Source organism: Vidua macroura, chromosome 6, assembly GCF_024509145.1.
Source record: "Vidua macroura isolate BioBank_ID:100142 chromosome 6, ASM2450914v1, whole genome shotgun sequence".
Classification (NCBI taxonomy): domain Eukaryota; kingdom Metazoa; phylum Chordata; class Aves; order Passeriformes; family Viduidae; genus Vidua; species Vidua macroura.
In genome coordinates this window covers 27295487-27312886 of record NC_071576.1, presented here as the reverse complement: position 1 = coordinate 27312886, position 17400 = coordinate 27295487, and the positions used below count along the sequence as shown (strand labels likewise).

Here is a 17400-nt window from a genome sequence, read left to right as displayed (position 1 = left end):
TTACATAAAGGTGTATACGGCATGTTTCTCCGTTGTATCCAAAGCTGATCCGGACAAGGCGGCTCTTTCCCCGTGGCAATGCTGTAAGGGTATAAAAGCAAGGGACCTGTGGCTAAGAGAAGCAAATTTGTAACTATATTCCATTGCGGTAACTGACTAAAACTTCATTACTTTATTTGTAGCTAGATCCTTGGTTTTGAAACATCAGTCCTTCTATTTAGTCATGAGGTGGTCATTATCAAAGCTGTTTCAGTTATTTCTTCTTGAAACTTCAGTCCGAAAGCATAACCTACCACCCACTCAATAAAAAAGCGGTGCAAAAGGCCGGCCCCCGCCCTGTGCTCAGCCGGGGCACAGCACGGGCCTGTGTTTTCAATCGTCAGCGGCCGTTCCTGGCTCGCCGCTGCCGCGGAGCCGGGCCCGCCCCCGGCCCGGGGCTCGCCACGTGTCGCGGCGGCTGCGCAGGCGGCGGCGGGGCGGGGCGGCGCGGCCGGGCCGGTGGCGCGGGAAGATGGCGGCCGGGATCCGGGAGAAGCAGACAGGTGAGCGCCCGCCCGCGGTCCCGCCGCGCGGGCGGCACCGGCCCCTCCCGGCGCTCGGGCGGGGGAGCGGGGCCGGCCTCACGCCGCCGCCGCTGCGCCTGCCTCTGTCCCCGCGGGGCGGGCTGCGGGCGCCTCCGCCGGGAATTCGCGCCCTCTCACCCGGCTTGGGTCTCCCGGCAACGGGGTGGCGGCCCCTCTACCGCCTTCTCCTCGCCTCTGCGGCGGCGGGCCCGGGGCGGCGGGACTCCGGAGCCTCGGGCCGCAGTTCTCGCAGAGGGTCCCCGGCCCCGCTTGGGCCCCAGGCCCCGGGGACGTGGCCGTAGGTGCCGCCGAGGTGTGGAAGGCGACCCCGGGGCGGGACTTGGCCGGGCCCGGGCCGTGAGCGGTGCCTTCTGCCGCGGCCGTGGGAGCGCTCCCTCCGTTTCGGTTTCTTTCTGCTCGTGGGAAGGATCGGCGGGAAATAGCGTTTAATGGTGCAAAAATAAAGCTGCTGTTATCATATTCATGTTAAGACAATACAGGGGCATCCAAGCGTGTACTGACCCTCCAGAAATTAGGAATACGTTAATAACAACAATTGTGCATGAGGATTTGTGTGAGTAAAGGGTTTGTTAGTTTAGTCCCTTCTTAGACATTGTTGAGAGTCCTTAACTGATTCTTCTCTGCCTTGATGCTGCTTCGTAAAGCCTTGGACATACTCCTCAAGCACAGGGAATGTCATCTCCGTAGTCTTCTACTTCCCTTGCTTGCCAAACTTGTAATCAGTAGTTAAGCTGTAATCATGACACTTTCTCCTTGACAGCTGCAGTATCTTTGGTGTTATAGAGGATTCTGGATGCGTTTAGTTGGCATGAAATGTTTCAAACCATCTGCCTAAAATATCAGTCACAGTTTCTATGGACCTTAAGTATTTTACTAGTATGCTAAATTTTTTGGTACCAGTCTACTTTTTTGTAATCTCATTCCTCTGCCTTCTACCATTGATAGTGCTATTTGATGTTCTTCTGAAGTCCTTTGCTTATCTTCTCTTTGCTATCTTTCTAATAAAGCCTATTTTATTTGAGCTCGTATTCTGTACAGCTTTATTCTTTTGTATTCTGTTTCACGGTGTTCATAGAGTGGTTTGGGTTGAAAGGAACCTTAGAGATCGTCTCGTTCTAACTCCCTGCCTGCTATGGGCAGGAACACCTTTCACTAAATCAGGTTGCTTAAAGCCCTATCCAGCCTGGCCTTGAACACTTCCAGGTATGGGGTATCCACAGCCTCTCTGTACAACCAGTTCCAGAGCCTCACAACCCTCCTAGGGAGAATTTTTACTTTATATCTCATCTAAACCTACTGTCTCCATTTAAGGCCATTCCCCCTTGTCCTATCACTACATGCTCTTGTGAAAAGTCCCTCTCCAGGATTCTTGTAACTCCATTTAGGTAGTGGAAGCCACTATAAGATCTCTCTGGAGCCTTCTCTTCTCCAGGCTGAACAAACCCAACTCTCTCAGCCTTTCCTCATAGGAGAGGTACTCCATTCCTCTGATCATCCAGAGGAGGGTGTTCCTCCTCCAGACTTAATCCAACAGGTTCAAGTTCTTCTTTTGTTGGGCCCAGATGTGGGCGTAGTACTCCAGGTGGGATCTCACCAGAGGAAAACAGAGGGGGCCCTCTCTCATCCTGCTGGCCACACTGCTTTGGATGCAGCCCAGAATACAGTGGCTTTCTGGGCTGCAAGTGCAGGTGCATTGCCAGGTCATGTCAAGCTTCCCATGCACCAACCCCCCCAAGTCCTCCTCATGGTTGCTCTAAATCCATTCTCTGTCCAGCCTCTTATTTGTGCTTGGGAGTGCCCCGACCTAGCTGCAGGAGCTTGCACCTGGCCTTGCTGAACTTCCTGACATTTACACAAGCCCACCTCTCGAGCCTGTCAAGGTGCCTCTGGATGGCCTCCCTTCTCTCCAGCTTATTGAGGAGGAATTTCTTCATGGAAAGAGTTAAACATTGGAATGAACTGCAACTGCCCATGGAGGTGGTAAAGTCACCATCCCTGGAGATGTTCAGCTGGACATGGCACTTGGTGCTATGGTCTGGTTGACAGAGTGGTGATCAGTCAAAGGTCTTTTCCAGCCTGAATGATTCTGTGATTTGGTGACGTACACAGCTTGATGTCATTGGCAAACTTGCTGCAGGTGCACTCAGTCCCACTGTCCATGTCACCAATTGTTACTTGATTATTTCAGTCAGCCTTTACAACTGAATCCATTTTGTCTTCTGTTAAAGAGGTCTTTTCCGAGGAGCTAGATTCAACAACTAAAATGTACTCAGAAAAAGGTTTCTTATCATTTAGTTATGGTCTTACCATGTATGTGCACCATCTGTTGTGACCTTTATCCTGGTTCATAACCAGGATTGGTTTCATAACAAAAGCATATCATTGTGCAAGCACAGTAAAAACCTGATCCTTGCCCCAGAGAACATTCAGCACTAATATAAATGAAATTACAATATGAATACAAAAAAGGAACTCTGACACTTGCTGAATGTTGACATGATTGTCACAGCACGTTACTAGTCTGATTACTCTTTCTTAGCAGAGAGCTTATGCCAAGTTTTACTTTAGATGATAAATTCTGCAATGCAGCTGCTTCAGCTCTGGTAGTACCAAAGCACATAACCATACAGCTTTATATAAAATTGCTCATATGGCTGAAGATGTCATCAGCAGCGAGGGGCCAAAGAATCCAGGAGTAGCCTGTAATTAATTTTCAGAGCTGCTTCATGGTGTTTAAAAAAGAAAAGGAAAAACTATTAATCAAGTCATAGGAAGGCTGGAGTCCATCAAGACTCAGCACTCAGTGCTAGCTTGGATTTTCCCACATTTGTGTTTCACTTCTAGTAATGTCGTTTGAAAGGGCAGTACGCAGGAGGAAGCAGGGCATCAGAAACTCTGCCTGGCCATGGATAGATGATATTAGGAAAGCCAGAGTTCCACTGAGGTTGAGCTGTGCAACATGTATCTCGAGAAAGGATAAGTGCTTCTGCTGCAACATTAGTGTTAGCAAAAATGTAAATAATAAAAAAGGTTGGACCTTTGCTAAATGGAGCTGGTAATTTAATGGTGACACAGATAGACTGAGACACAGATAGGGCTGAGGTAACCAGTGCTGCCTTTCCCTCAGTCTTCACCTACAAATGCTTTCAGGCCTTAGTGTCACTTTGGAGTCAATCATTGAATGAATCCTATTGGAAAATACTTCTCATCACATGAAGGAAAATGCATGCATGAATTTATGTATGGTAAATCATGCCTGACCGACCTAATTGCCTTCAGTGATAAAATGACTGGGTTTGTAGGCAACAGGACAGTATTTAATTTACCTTGACTTCAGCAAAGCTTTTGACACCGTGGTGTTATATCCAAGTTAGGATGTCATGGACTAGATGCATGAACAACTAGCTACGTTAAAAAAACTGGTTGGATGGTCAGACTCAAAGGGTTTGTGATTAATCACACATAATTACTTAGAGGCTTGTAACAACTAGAGCCCTGCATGAGTGTATTCTGTGACCTCTCCTGTTTAAAATGTCTATCAGTCACCTGGAGGGCGTTGTCAGAGTGTACTCTGATTAAGTGTGCAAGTGACAGCAAACTAGGGGAATCTCTTCTACTTGAGGGCAGAGCTACCATTTGGAGGCATCTAGATGGACAAGAGGAATGGGCCAGCAGAAATCTTACTAAATGTAACGATGACAAATTCCTGCCCTTGTAAAGGAAGAACCCCTTGTGCATACAGGCAACAGCGTGGGGGGTTGCCAGACTGGAGAGCAGCTCTGTCAAAAAGACCTGCAGGGAGTCCTCGTGGACCATCAGCTGGAGGGAGTCAGCAGGGACTACCAAAGTGGTCAGAGGCTCTGGTAAGGCTGTAGCACTAAGGCTTGTTCTGCCTGGAGTTTTCTCCAGGTGGCTTCAGGATGGACGCTACAGCAGCTCCCAAATACCTATGGGCAGCAGTGAGAAGATGGAACCAGGCCCCTTTGTAGTGGTGTATGGCAGTAGGATGAGGCACAACATGCATAAATTGCATAACATAAACAAGGTGTTCAAACTGGATGTAAGGAAAAGCTTTTTTCTCCACAAGGACAGTCAGTGCCACAGGTCGCACAGTGTGGTTGTGGCATCTCCATCTGTGGAGAACTGACTGGATAAAGGTCTGAGCAGCCTGGCCTAGCCTCAGAGCTGAGCCTCCTTAGGCAGGAGGTTGGACTGGAGGTCTTCCAAGGTCCTCTCCAGCCTGAGATGTTTTGTGATACTGTAGGTCCCAGGAACTGCACTATATTCATTGAGCCAGAGTCAGAAGTTAATTGTTTCTACTGCTCTCCATTTATGAGCTAATTGGTATCCATCACTCTAATTTCTTCAAGTTTTTCCTCTGCAAAACTCTGTGATGATTTTGTTACGAGATTTAAGTGAACCGGCACTATAGCACGAATAGTCTTGTGCTGCTAGTCAAAGATGGGAGAGCAGCATGTACTGTGTTGTTTAGTCAGATAAATGAGGAATGATTCATTACATAATAGATTTATAAATTAAACGTAGGTAAAACAATCTGCTTTGGTTTGTATGTGGAATGGAAAGTTAAAGTTCATTCATCTTTCAGAGAGTTTTCCTGCTACAAACTAAGGGTATTTTTGTATTCCTTAAACCAGCAATTTCTTCATATGAGTTCTCAAAATCTTTCAAACTGTGTATTGATTTTAGTCAAGCATAAAGGTATTTTTTGTTTGGTGTGTACAGTGTTTTTCCTGTGGGGTAGGAAAAGCAGATCGGGAAATAAAGCAAACTAGTTCCCACTGGACAGGATGCACCTTCAGGAAGATACTGGAATTATTTTTAAGGCAAACCATGTTAGAATAGAGCCTGTATAGTTAAGGAGATTTAATGTTTTAGAACTTGCTTCTTTACCTTTTGCTGTGTCCTCTGGAGTCCATAAATTCTAGCAGATGTGAGCCACTTGTCAGTCAAAGCTGCATAAAAATAATGAAAATGTGACTTGTTGTATTTATATTTTGTGATGGTATTCCTTTCAAATGAAATTATAATAAAATCCTGCTAAAGTCTTTAGTCACTGTTGTTGAAGTGTAAAGAGAGTAAAGCATTCTTTGGCTTTATTTTCCAGTGGCTTTAAAACGTATGCTGAACTTCAATGTTCCTCCAGTTAAAAACAGCACAGGAGAACCAGTATGGAAGGTAAGAACTTTTGGAACTGGAATGTGAGAATTTTATGGTGTTCAGAAAAGTTCAGATTTTCAGGTTTTAACTAAACCAAGTTCATCTTTCTTGTGTTATTAACATCTACAAAATATTTTTCCTGTATTGTAAATACACAGAACTGTGTATCAGAACTGCTGAAAAAATACCAGAGTCAGAAAGAAGCCCATTCAAATGGAAGAACTATTGATAGCATGAAGAATCTGAGCTCAGGCTAGCTTTATTACCTTTAAAATATAACTTGTAGGTCATGAGGAGTTTTTGCTACTACAAAGCATATATTCTGTCTCTTCATCTGTTGTCTTTTTTCACTAATTCCTATTTTCTCTTCTGATTTCCCTTTTGTTTTCTCCAAAATGCAATCAAGAAAACTCTGCATATGCAATAACAAACTTCAAACAGTAAACTTTTGTTTGACAAGACATTTTTCAGGAGATGGAAATGATGGTTCTTTTTTCCCCTTTATCACTGAGTTTCCCCTTGTTTTTTCTTTTATATTTTATTTATTTGTAAGCATAAATGGAAGTCCATGACAAATTAATGGTTTATTATAAATTGGTAGATGTTTAGATGTTGAAGCACTTTTGAAGTTAGGGTAGTAGTTCCCTAAATCTCAATTCCTGTATCCACAGTATTCTACAGTATCCACTTTTTGCAGCATTTTATAAGATGATGCATATCTGTTTCAGGTTCTCATTTATGACAGATTTGGCCAAGATATCATTTCACCTTTGCTGTCAGTGAAAGAGCTGAGGGATATGGGAATCACTTTGCATCTGTAAGTACTTTTAAAAAATTGGGAATTATTTTCTAAAAAGAACATTATTTAATATTCCCCAAAATAATTAACAAATCAATGAAAAATAATTGAATAAATAACTGCTAGAATAAAAATTATACACTGACTTGTTCCTAAAATCAGATGCCATTACACAGAATCAGGGAGTGGAGAGATCATTCCAAACACTGTTCACTAGGATTTCTTGCTCAAAACAGGAGGCCCTTGTTCAAAAATAAAAATTATCCAGTAGGTATTATTTTGGAGCTGGTCATTTAATGGTGACACAGATAGATTGAGCATTTGTCTCTACAAATCTTTTTACAATCACATATGTTAAAATTATATTGGCACAAACTTTCATAGGACTGTGTATGTTCTTTGCTTTATCTTTTTACGCATAGATTTTACTTGTCTGCTGTCAAACATCTGAAACCTTCAGGTATTATTTTAAGATATTTCTCATGTCTTTTTCCCCAGATTACATTTACCTAGTCCATTGTCATTCCTTAGCTGTGGTAATAGTCATGAAGAAACTTTGAACATACGTGTATTTTTTTCCAAGTTTATTAACTTTTGCTAAGTGAAGGCTAGAAATGGAAACAGTTCAACCTTACACATCAGCAGAAACATGAGAAAAACATGTAAGCACCTTGTCTTCATGCAGGAAAGGCAAGTTTAATAGAATTAAATATAGTGGGTTTTACCACATCAACAGTTCACATATGAACTTTGTGGATGCAGTATTTTAGCTTCCTCTGAATGGATAATCTGGTTTTGAACATTTGTAAAGCCTTTTCTCAACTTTGAATAAACTTTGAACACATCTATTAATATATTCAGCCAAAAAATACACAAATGTGATTTCTTTTCTTGCTAAAACTCTAGATAAATATAGAAGGAAATAGTAGGAAATTTCATTTGTCTGTACAAATAAATAATTTCTTTAACTTTCTTAATTTTATACATATCAGAGAAAAAACACATTGGAGATGTCTTTTTTCTTCCTGTCAGGCTTTTGCATTCAGATCGGGATGCTATTCCAGATGTTCCAGCTGTTTACTTTGTAATGCCAACAGAAGAAAATATTGACAGAATATGCCAGGTAACTTGCATCTGTAATATTTCAAAAGAGCTCACACAACAAGGTGTGTGAAGTAATCCTGCACTCACCAGAATATGACTGTAACTGCTAGCACGTATTTGTCAGAAAAATATTACCCAAAATATTATTATGCAAAACTTCAATTTCCCAGCAAGTAGAAGGGTAAACATGTCTTGTGTGTTTCAGAGAGAGTTTGGGGAGTGAAAAGACAAGAGGCAGTGGGTACAAATATTCCATTTAACATTAGAAAAAGCTATTTTAATGAGGGTGGGTGAATACTGGAACAGATTGCCTGGAGAGTTTATGGAGTCTCCATCCTTGGAGAGGTTCAAAACCTGACTGGACACTATCCTAAGCAACCTGCACCATTTGATACTGCTTTGAGTGGAAAGACTGGATTAGGCTAACCTCAATTTTTCACATTTCTGCTGAGGAAATGGATGGAAGGTTGACATCTTTGCCAAAGTAAGGAGAAGAGCAAAGAGTATTTTTGGTCAGCAGTAAGGTGTGGAATAGTAAGTGTTGCCTTTCTGCTTAAATGGCATTTCCTGGTTTTTTGCAGTTTTGGGGTAAATTGTTTATATCTGGATATGTAATCAAAACACCATGTGTAGAGCTGCATGAACAGACAGCTAAGCACTTCTGAAGGTTTCGTTTGATTGTGGGTAACTGTAACATTACATAGTAAAAGTATGATTTCTTCTTTTAATTAGTCAGGAATGTATTAGTACTTATTCAGGACAATTTTCCTTTCTTTTAGGATCTTCGAAACCAGCTTTATGAGTCTTACTATTTAAACTTCATTTCTGCCATTTCAAGAAGTAAATTGGAAGATATTGCTAATGCTGCTATAGGTGCTAATGCAGTTACTCAAGTGGCTAAGGTAAGAAATTCCCCCAGTACCTAATATTAGCACCATTAAAGGTCTCACTGTATTCTTATTTTCAGGCATTCTGGGGATAAAAACAGAACCTACAGTCATCCCAGTAATACAGCTTAGTACCATACTTCAGCTGTCAAAAGTCAAAGTGTTGCACTTTTGGGCTAAATGATAAGAGGAAAAATGCAGTGGTTTCAGAGGATTCCTGATCACATCAGCTGAATGAATGCTTTCAGTGCATATATGTTTATGTATTATCTCCAAAATAAACAAAAAGAGCAGTAGGAGTGCAGTTCTCATTTGAAATAATATTTCATATGTACACACTTTTACTGAGTACTCTCCTGTGCCTTTATGATTTAAAGGCATGTGATAGGGATTTACTTCTATTTTTGTTGAATGGCTGTACCAAAACCTGTAAATTACTAAGTAATACACTTAAATACATTCACTTTTTCTCACTTCAGTTAGTACTACTGGCATGAGAGAAAGAACCCGTTGTGAAATAAAATGAACACTACTAGTATTGTTTAAGCCTTAGGTCCTCAGCAGCAGGAAATTAGTATAGCACTGTAAACTAGCTTTCTTAAATCTGTTTTTCAGTTGTGATGTCTCATTAATAGTTTATGATATATAGGAGTTTAATTTTTTTCCTGAATGCCACAGGTGTGTTACAGAATAATTAGAATTCATGAGCTGTAATGTCTTATTGGTCAGATATTGACCTCTTTCCTCTCTCCAGCCTGAGAACTCAGTGCAGATTATGTTGTAGTCCTTCATATTCATAAAAAGTGAACCTATAATATTGAAATGTCCTCCATGTGTGTTTTTTCAGTGATACTTGGCTGCTAAAACTTTGTGCACAGAAGCAGTTCTGGCACTTTCCAGTGCTCTAATATTTGGGATTAATCGCTCAACCCTTACAAAGGCTTTTTAATTCATAAAGTATATATTGCATTTTTTTAATAGATAATTTTGTAAAATGTAGCAGTAAATCACATAATTTTTTTTTATGTTTCACTCTGTATTATTCTGACCATTATTCCTTACTTTCTAGGTGTTCGATCAATATCTTAATTTTATTACTTTAGAAGATGATATGTTTGTATTGTGTAACCAAAACAAAGAACTTGTTTCATACCGTGGTAAGTAGAATTTATGTAAAAATTATACAGGAATGTCTGAAGTTGAAATTCACTTTTGAAGTTGTAGCTAATAACCAACAATTACTTCATTTTGCTTTGATCTGCTCAGAATTCAGGATTCAGGATAATCTGTTAGATATGTAAAATCATGAAAGAAGCAGTTCTTAGATATTAATTTCAGCATCTTTTATTACATGGTGAGTGTGATACTGAAAAGTAAATACATATTTTTAAATAACAAGTATGGTATAGATATTTATGGATAATAGCACATAACAAATAATGTTGGAAAAATTACATATTGTTTTCATATGTAGATAGTCACTGTGGGTGGGAAAGGGCATTCTAGACAATAAGCAATACTGATTGCTTCTGCAAGCATGTGAGCCAAGCATGTCAGCTTCTTCATAAAGTTTCAGAGTTGCAAGTGAAGTCAGCCTCCTGGAGCTCTTTTTTTTTTTCTTCAGACTTCTGTTGAATTTGGTTTGGAACCTAGCAGGAAAAGCAAGTGGCTGCCGTAGGTCAGTTCCCTTGGTGCTATGGCAGCTCAAGACAGCATACATACTAGTTGTCATAATTGTTCACATGATTTTCCTCCATTGTGCTGATTTTGGGTACAGCTCTGACCCATTCAGTGTGCTAAATGTACAGAGAACTACCATTCCTGCCCCATACTCTGGATGTTACAGGGTATGTTGTCTGGCTGCTTCTGCTGTACTTTTCCTGTTTTTTACATCAGAACCAGTAATTTCAGACCTGCAGGGTCTGAAATTTAATTGACTCATTCCTTAGAAAATACCAACTCACTTGTGTGATGTACAAATGCAATGAAAGGGAAGAAGCAGAAGTCAAGATAGTCCTATTTTTGCAGCAGCTCCTCATTGCTTTAGTGTAGCTACAAAGTCACACAGCTAATTCTTGGTGCATAGAATACTCCCTAGTGACCAGACAGAAATGAGAAGTCTCTGTATGTCTAATATTTAGCAGTGAATTTTTTCTCCTTTCTTGCAGAATATCTGATGTCAGTACCTTTCTTTAAAACTGGATCCATAATAACTGAGTTGTATCTCACACTGGGGATTGATTCCATTGGCAGAATGAAGGGATTTTTGTTTGAAAAGCAGATTTAATTTTTTTCACTAAAACCTGATGTTGAAGAGTTTTAATAGTAATTGTTTTGTGATGTGTTCCTGTGTATATAAAGATACTTAATTGACTGTCATAAGATTCCTTATGCTAACAAGGAATTTGAACTAAAATAACTGAAAATGTTCTACACCCATCAGTTTCTATCTGGCTTGTTTTCCTGTCTTGGGCTGTGAAATTTGCAGCATGTTTAAACCAATGTAGAAGTGGGCTCTTTCCAAAAGCTCATGAACAGAAATCTGATCTCCCACAGAGAGTGATGAGTTTTCCATTAGAGCTTGGTAGCTGATCTGTCTCCTTGTGTGATTTCTAGATCTGACACAGACAGGCAGTAGGAGTGCAGAGGTGAGGAAGAAGTGGGTTTTTTTGCCTGTGGAGAGCAGGAGACTGCCAGTTTCATAGTCTACAAAAGTCAGTGTAAATCTGAGGGTACTTAAAGATGGCTGCTATTCTTGCAGCAGCATTGCTGTGTGTGACCACAAATATATCTGAATGGGTGAACTAAGAACAAATATCACAAAACAGGTTACTTTTCAGTTTCCTGATTACTTGGCTGTATGACTGCTTTTACAGAGAGGTAATGTCAGGACAAATAAGCAATATAAAATCCTTCAATTGTGTGAAAGACTTTCCTAGACAAAGGACACAATACATTCTCTCTGTTTAGTAATGGACAAGAAGTGATGAGTTTAAATGCAGAAGAAAGTTTCTGATCAGATATTAGGAGCACTTTCTAACTTTAAAAATAGTGAAATATTAGATTACCTGTAAATATTATGGTATTTTTATGACTGGGAAGCTCTTTGAATTGGTTTAGATACAGAAATTACATGGGTTTAACTCATCTTTGAAAAGGAGGACCAACTAGTTAATCCCTCAGGCTCCCTCTGATTCTATTTTTCTAAGACAATGTATAAGAAAGAGTAATTGAGTCATATTGGTATAAAGTTGATAATTGAGACATCCTGTTTCATGTTATTTGAGTGCTTCTTTACCATTCCTTACAATTTGGTTGAATTTTGTAGTACAATAGGAAAATGTAAGAGACCTATGCTTACTCTTCTGTAATAGATGCATTTCCCATAAGCTTGTTAGAGTGGATAGAGAAACTTATGGAAAACATGGTAAAATATTTTACCAAAAGATTCTTAATGAAGTTTCTCAAAGGTTGATCTAAGGAGCAGGAATATTAAGTATCTGTGTTGGTTGCTATGGTACAAGAAAAGGAATGTGCTCATAAAATGTGCATGGTAGACAAAATTAGAAGGCATTGACAGTGTGCAGATTACTGGAACGTCAGAAATGAGTACTTTAAACATATTAACAGGATGGGAAATAAATTTTAAAATCAGAAAAGGCAAGAGAGTAAAAATGAGGTTATTTCCCCCCTGTAAACTGGGAGACCGTGAGTTGGAGATAACTACAGAATGATAGCCCCAGTGAATTTCTTCAAAGCTTTATCATTATAGAAAAATACAGATATTGGGAATGGTCTGCCTTTCTTGGTGCTGATATTTCAGAAGCCTGAAACTTCTGTTGCTGCCTAGTCAAAACTTCAGCTTACTAAGTGTAGTTGCTGAAATATAATCCATGTCTCTAAAGTTCTTACAGGGAAAAGCTGGGGGGAAAAAGCGTCTTTAAAGTTCGAGAATGGTTATAGCTGCCCATGCATAAGTTTAGGATGGAAGGCTTATTAATGTTTAGAGCTTTGAAATTAATTTTTGAGGAAAGAGGATAAGATAGGTAATTATGTAAGAAATTTTTAAAGGTAAAGTAAAACAAGGATAGGATTTATGGCATGAATCCTGAGATAGTGCTTGACTTGAGATCTGTGATAAGATTTAGTTTGATATTTCCTGTTGGCTATTATATTCTTGTCAAGGTTAGTTACTTAAGAGAAATGTTGCTGCATATCTTCTGTTCTGACGTAAATGTGGGAAGGAAATCTCTCTTATCTGTCAAGTAAAATGTTTCATAACTTGGGAATTACCCCTAATTTAGAGACTGATGGTAAATTCATGAGAAAAAAAAGGAATCTCCATACAAGAGGTGGGATTTAGAAATTTTAAATATAGATAACTGCATACTATAATTAATTATTTTATACAAGTAGTTCTTGGGGATTTTCTTCCTGAAAAATGTTAGCCAAGTGGATGGCCATTTCTCTTGTATAACATGTTTCTTAGCAGGTTTTTGTTTATGCAATACTAACAATCCAAAAGATACCTGTGCAGTGAGAGAGATTTGGAAATTATTGTATAGTGTTTGACCTTATACAGTAAGCAGTAATTAAGTTCTGCCAGTTTTTTTTCTCAGGAAAAAAAAGGGGGTGGAAACTTAACAGGTGTGCTGAGAGGAGCATTTCAGGATGTAATCTCTTCTGTAAGAGAAGCTGTTGACTACTAACAGCCATCAGATAAGAAGAGGATTGTTCTCTTACTATTAAAATGGCATAAACTTATTTAACCCAATTCTTTTTTCCACACTGTTTTAGCCATTAACCGACCAGATATAACAGACACAGAAATGGAAACTATAATGGACACTATTGTTGATAGTCTCTTCTGTTTTTTTGTTACACTTGGTAAGTTTCCAAATTCTAGCATTTTCCATATTCAGTGAGATAACTAGAAGTCTAGTGATTTCATATAGAAAATTAAAAGCAGAATTAGATCTGTTACTGAAATCTCAGTAATTCACAGGGTGGGATAATGATCTTGCTCAAATTATTGCTTTATATCACTGCAAAGTACAATAAAGGTTGGCCTTCATGGGAGCTGAGTCTTAGTCTTCAGTACCAATGGGAGGAGAATACTGAAATACAAAGGTTTGGATTCACTGTTTTAAAAAAATCCTAGTTTGCAATGAAGATAATAGTGCTTTGAGTTTGGATTTGTTATTCTCAAAAAAAAAATCAACTCCTAAACACCACAGAATTAGAAAAAAAAGCTCCTCACACAAACCCTGCAAAGATCTAACTGAAATAACTTCCTAAAGGAAGATATATTAAGTTTACTTATTTTATTGTGAGTTTCCTTGATGCTTAGCTGATACCTTTTTCATAGTGTTGACATTTAACTTAAGTTGTAACTAAAATTGTTCCATCTGAGATAGCTTTCCTACAAGAGGAGCTGGGGACTGCCATGGGGGAGTCTGTTCAAGAGAGATTTCGTTGGACCTATTCAGTTCTTTCAGGTGTTAGTGTGATACAAATTAATGTCTTTTCCTCAATCACTTAAAATCTTTGGGTTTGGAATTTTCATATTTGTATAGATAAGTGAGAAACAGTAACTAAATATTTTGAACCTGAAAGCCAATGGAAAACATGCTGTTGAAAATAGCATTACCATAGATACATAGTCCTGGATATAGCAGTGAATTTTAACATATATATTGTGGTGGTATAATACTTATTATTGTGTTCAAGGGACTTCTAACCTTTGGAAAATAACTTCTAATGCATCTGTACGAGATAGTTTTCCCCTCCAACAGTGGATGAGCTTTCTTTCTAGTATATACTTTATTTCTCATAAATTGTTGTATGGAGTATTCACTTCTGTAAAACTTTATTTAATATTTCTATATAGTATTTTTTGTTTCATAGATAAAAACTGCAAGAGAAAAGTTTAATGTAAGTTTGTATTTAATCTCAGAATGTTAGTTAAAGTTGTTTATAAAAAGTAATAAAGAATAAAAAAGAATCTGAAAATGAAAATGCACATAGAAGTCAACGTATCTTTTATTAGGGGCTATACCTATAATCAGATGCTCAAGAGGAACTGCAGCTGAAATGGTGGCAGTGGTAAGAACTGTTTTTCTAAACACCTATCTTGGTTTACAACTTTCCAAACATCAGTTTTATTTTCTCAGTACTAGACAGAGATCTAATGTCATTGTATCCTTTTCCTTATGAAGGAAATAAAACTGGCAAAGAGATACATCCACTTTCCTTTCAGATTTCAGTTCCACAGAACCTCAGTAGAAACTGTAATGTTAGGGAATCAGATAATGAGAAACTTAAATATAAATAATTATTCCTAATCTAGATTTTATCAAGATTTTCTAAGAGGCATTACAATTAAGTTGCATCTACCCAGTTTAAAAAGTGACTGTTGGACCTGTGTTCCTCTGGGTGTATCAGTAAGAATTTCTTTTTTATCTTACTGGGAAACCCTGTAAGTAAAAGACTTTTTTAGTATAGCAAATTAAACTGACATGGATCATCAAATAGGGATGAAATGACCAAACTAAATCACATTTAACAATCTCTACAGAACTCTCCTCATTAGGAGTCACTGTGGTTCATTTCTTCCATCTTCTTCACATTTTCTTGGTCAGTGAAATGGTAATACTGATTAAGCCTAAGCATGCAGTGTGCATCCACTCATATTGAGGATAATCTCACTTTTATGAAACAATTGTGTGGCAGTGTCTGCCAGCCCAATTTGCTGCTTCTACTGTGGTTCCCTCTTGATGCTTCCTACTGGTATTTTCTACTTGCGTGTTGAGGGAATGGGTGCTAATTGTCTGGGAGGAGATTAGTACACATAAAGGAAACATCTTCAGTGTAGTCATGGACATAGATATAAACGCTGGAGGGACAAAATAGATCTAAGATTTCTTTATTTCCCATGTGCACCAAACTTAGTCTTCCTGCATTTAAGACATTTATAAGCTACAAAAACAGCACAATAAATCTTTTCATGTTCATTGTGTAAAGAGGTTAGGAAACCATTGGTTTGTTAAAAGTGGTTTTGTTTTTCCCATCCTCAGAAACTGGATAAGAAGCTCAGAGAGAATCTAAGAGATGCCAGAAACAGTCTTTTTACAGGTGACACACTTGGAGCTGGACAGTTCAGGTATTGTGTTAGTAATTTTATTTTTCATATTTCAGTTGTCTGGGTAGGTTATCAGTGTACTAAAAACTGTATTTACAAGAATTTGGTTCAAATTCTATATTAAAAGAATTTACATATTTTCAAGGGAGTTTTCCAACCCCACAGCATAACCCATTTAAAAACTTTCCTAACTATTAAGTGTATGGTCCTAGGACAGAAGTCAGAAATTATGTTATGAACCAGTTAATCTTGTTCAGCCTCTAAACCCAGCAAGAGCCGAATTTCTGCAAATATTCTGCTTACAGGGCTCTGAAATGCAGTTGGATGTCTGAACATAGCTCTGAGCAACTCTTAGTCCTTTAAAAGAAAGAAAGACCCATTTTCTTGCTTGTGAAAGCTATTACCAGTTTAGTTATATCAAAAGCAAATGTTTCCCAGCTGATCCCTGTCTTGATCAGAGGATACTGCTTGAGGACTACCACCTGGACAATTAAGGTCTGTTAAGTCATGACCATTTGAATCCTCTGTAGATGCTTGTGAGCATCTGATAATGTGTTCTCAGTAGCATCCCTGTATACTGTTGCCCCCAGATAGCTGAATACTCCACAGGCTGCCATAGGAAGGTGTGTTATGAGAGCTTATACTGTACATGAAAAGGAGGAGCTGTATTGGCAAGACCATACCTGAAGCAAACTTATAATCTGCTAACTAGGTATAAAACAGTCATCATACTTCTATCTCAAATTAAGATCAGAGCTTGGATAAAAGGCACAAAAACATCAGTTGACAAAAGGAGTGAGCATGAAAGGAGAAAGAATAGTTGTGAAATAGCAGTTTCTTCATTTTCATGGGAACTGAATTGTAAGCACTGCTTTTCCTTCTGGGGCATGGCTTGTTTTCATGGTAATGTAGCATCATTGCCCTCAAAATTAAAATGCAAGGTAAAGGAAACATATGAAACTTTAACCAGTTGAATGGCTTCAGATCTTTAATTTAGTTTTTCAAAATCAGGTGACTAAGGCTCTTGAGATTTTATATTTAAGTGAATATACTTACTGCAAGGAAATCCAGAGCATGGAATTTAAATGCTTTTTCTCTGTTCAAATGCACTTCAACTGCATTTTTGTAGGGACAGTGTGCTTTAGAAAAATGGTTGTTATAATGTTCTCTCAGCTCACAGTCTTCCTATCTTCACTATAAATTTTTCATGTAGCCATAGCCCAAGACCTTTAGGCATGACTGCATTTTTTTACCACAAAATTGGGTACTGATGGAATTACCACAGTAATTCCAGGGTATCTCAGAAGTTCATAATCTATTTTTGTATGGACATGATATAAAAGCAAAGAGAAAAATGAAATCAGAAACCCTTGGAAGTGCGATTTTATATTTGAGGATTGTAGTGGGGATTAAGGTCAAATACTACCCTCTGAAACAGTTTTTTGGAACTCAAATGTGTATCCACACGAAGATGTATTAGTTAATACCTAAAAAGTTAGTTGCTCTTCAGTGTTTCGACTTCTGCTCAATGTTTACATATTGGTAATTTCACTTAGTATATAATAATCTTTTTGTCATTACTAGGATTTGATTCATGGAATTTATCATAGTGATCAGCCCCAGTTATTTTCAGGAAGGCTGGATGAGCTCAGCAATAGGCAGTTTTTCTTTTATCTTGAAATTGATATATAAGTTATCACTCAGCAT

The 17400-nt window shown here is 38.6% G+C and overlaps 1 protein-coding gene across 1 annotated transcript in view; it reads left to right on the top strand.

The window, feature by feature from the left end:
* The first annotated feature begins 488 nt into the window (after positions 1-488).
* Positions 489-17400, top strand: part of SCFD1 (sec1 family domain containing 1) — a 49725-nt gene continuing 32813 nt past the window's right edge. Inside the window, exons 1-9 of the mRNA XM_053979573.1 lie at positions 489-542; positions 5710-5780; positions 6491-6579; positions 7594-7684; positions 8445-8567; positions 9622-9709; positions 13350-13439; positions 14602-14657; positions 15629-15714. Of these exons, the coding sequence (XP_053835548.1) occupies positions 512-542; positions 5710-5780; positions 6491-6579; positions 7594-7684; positions 8445-8567; positions 9622-9709; positions 13350-13439; positions 14602-14657; positions 15629-15714 (725 nt within the window). The 5' untranslated portion in view covers positions 489-511. The remainder of the gene's footprint in view (positions 543-5709; positions 5781-6490; positions 6580-7593; positions 7685-8444; positions 8568-9621; positions 9710-13349; positions 13440-14601; positions 14658-15628; positions 15715-17400) is intronic.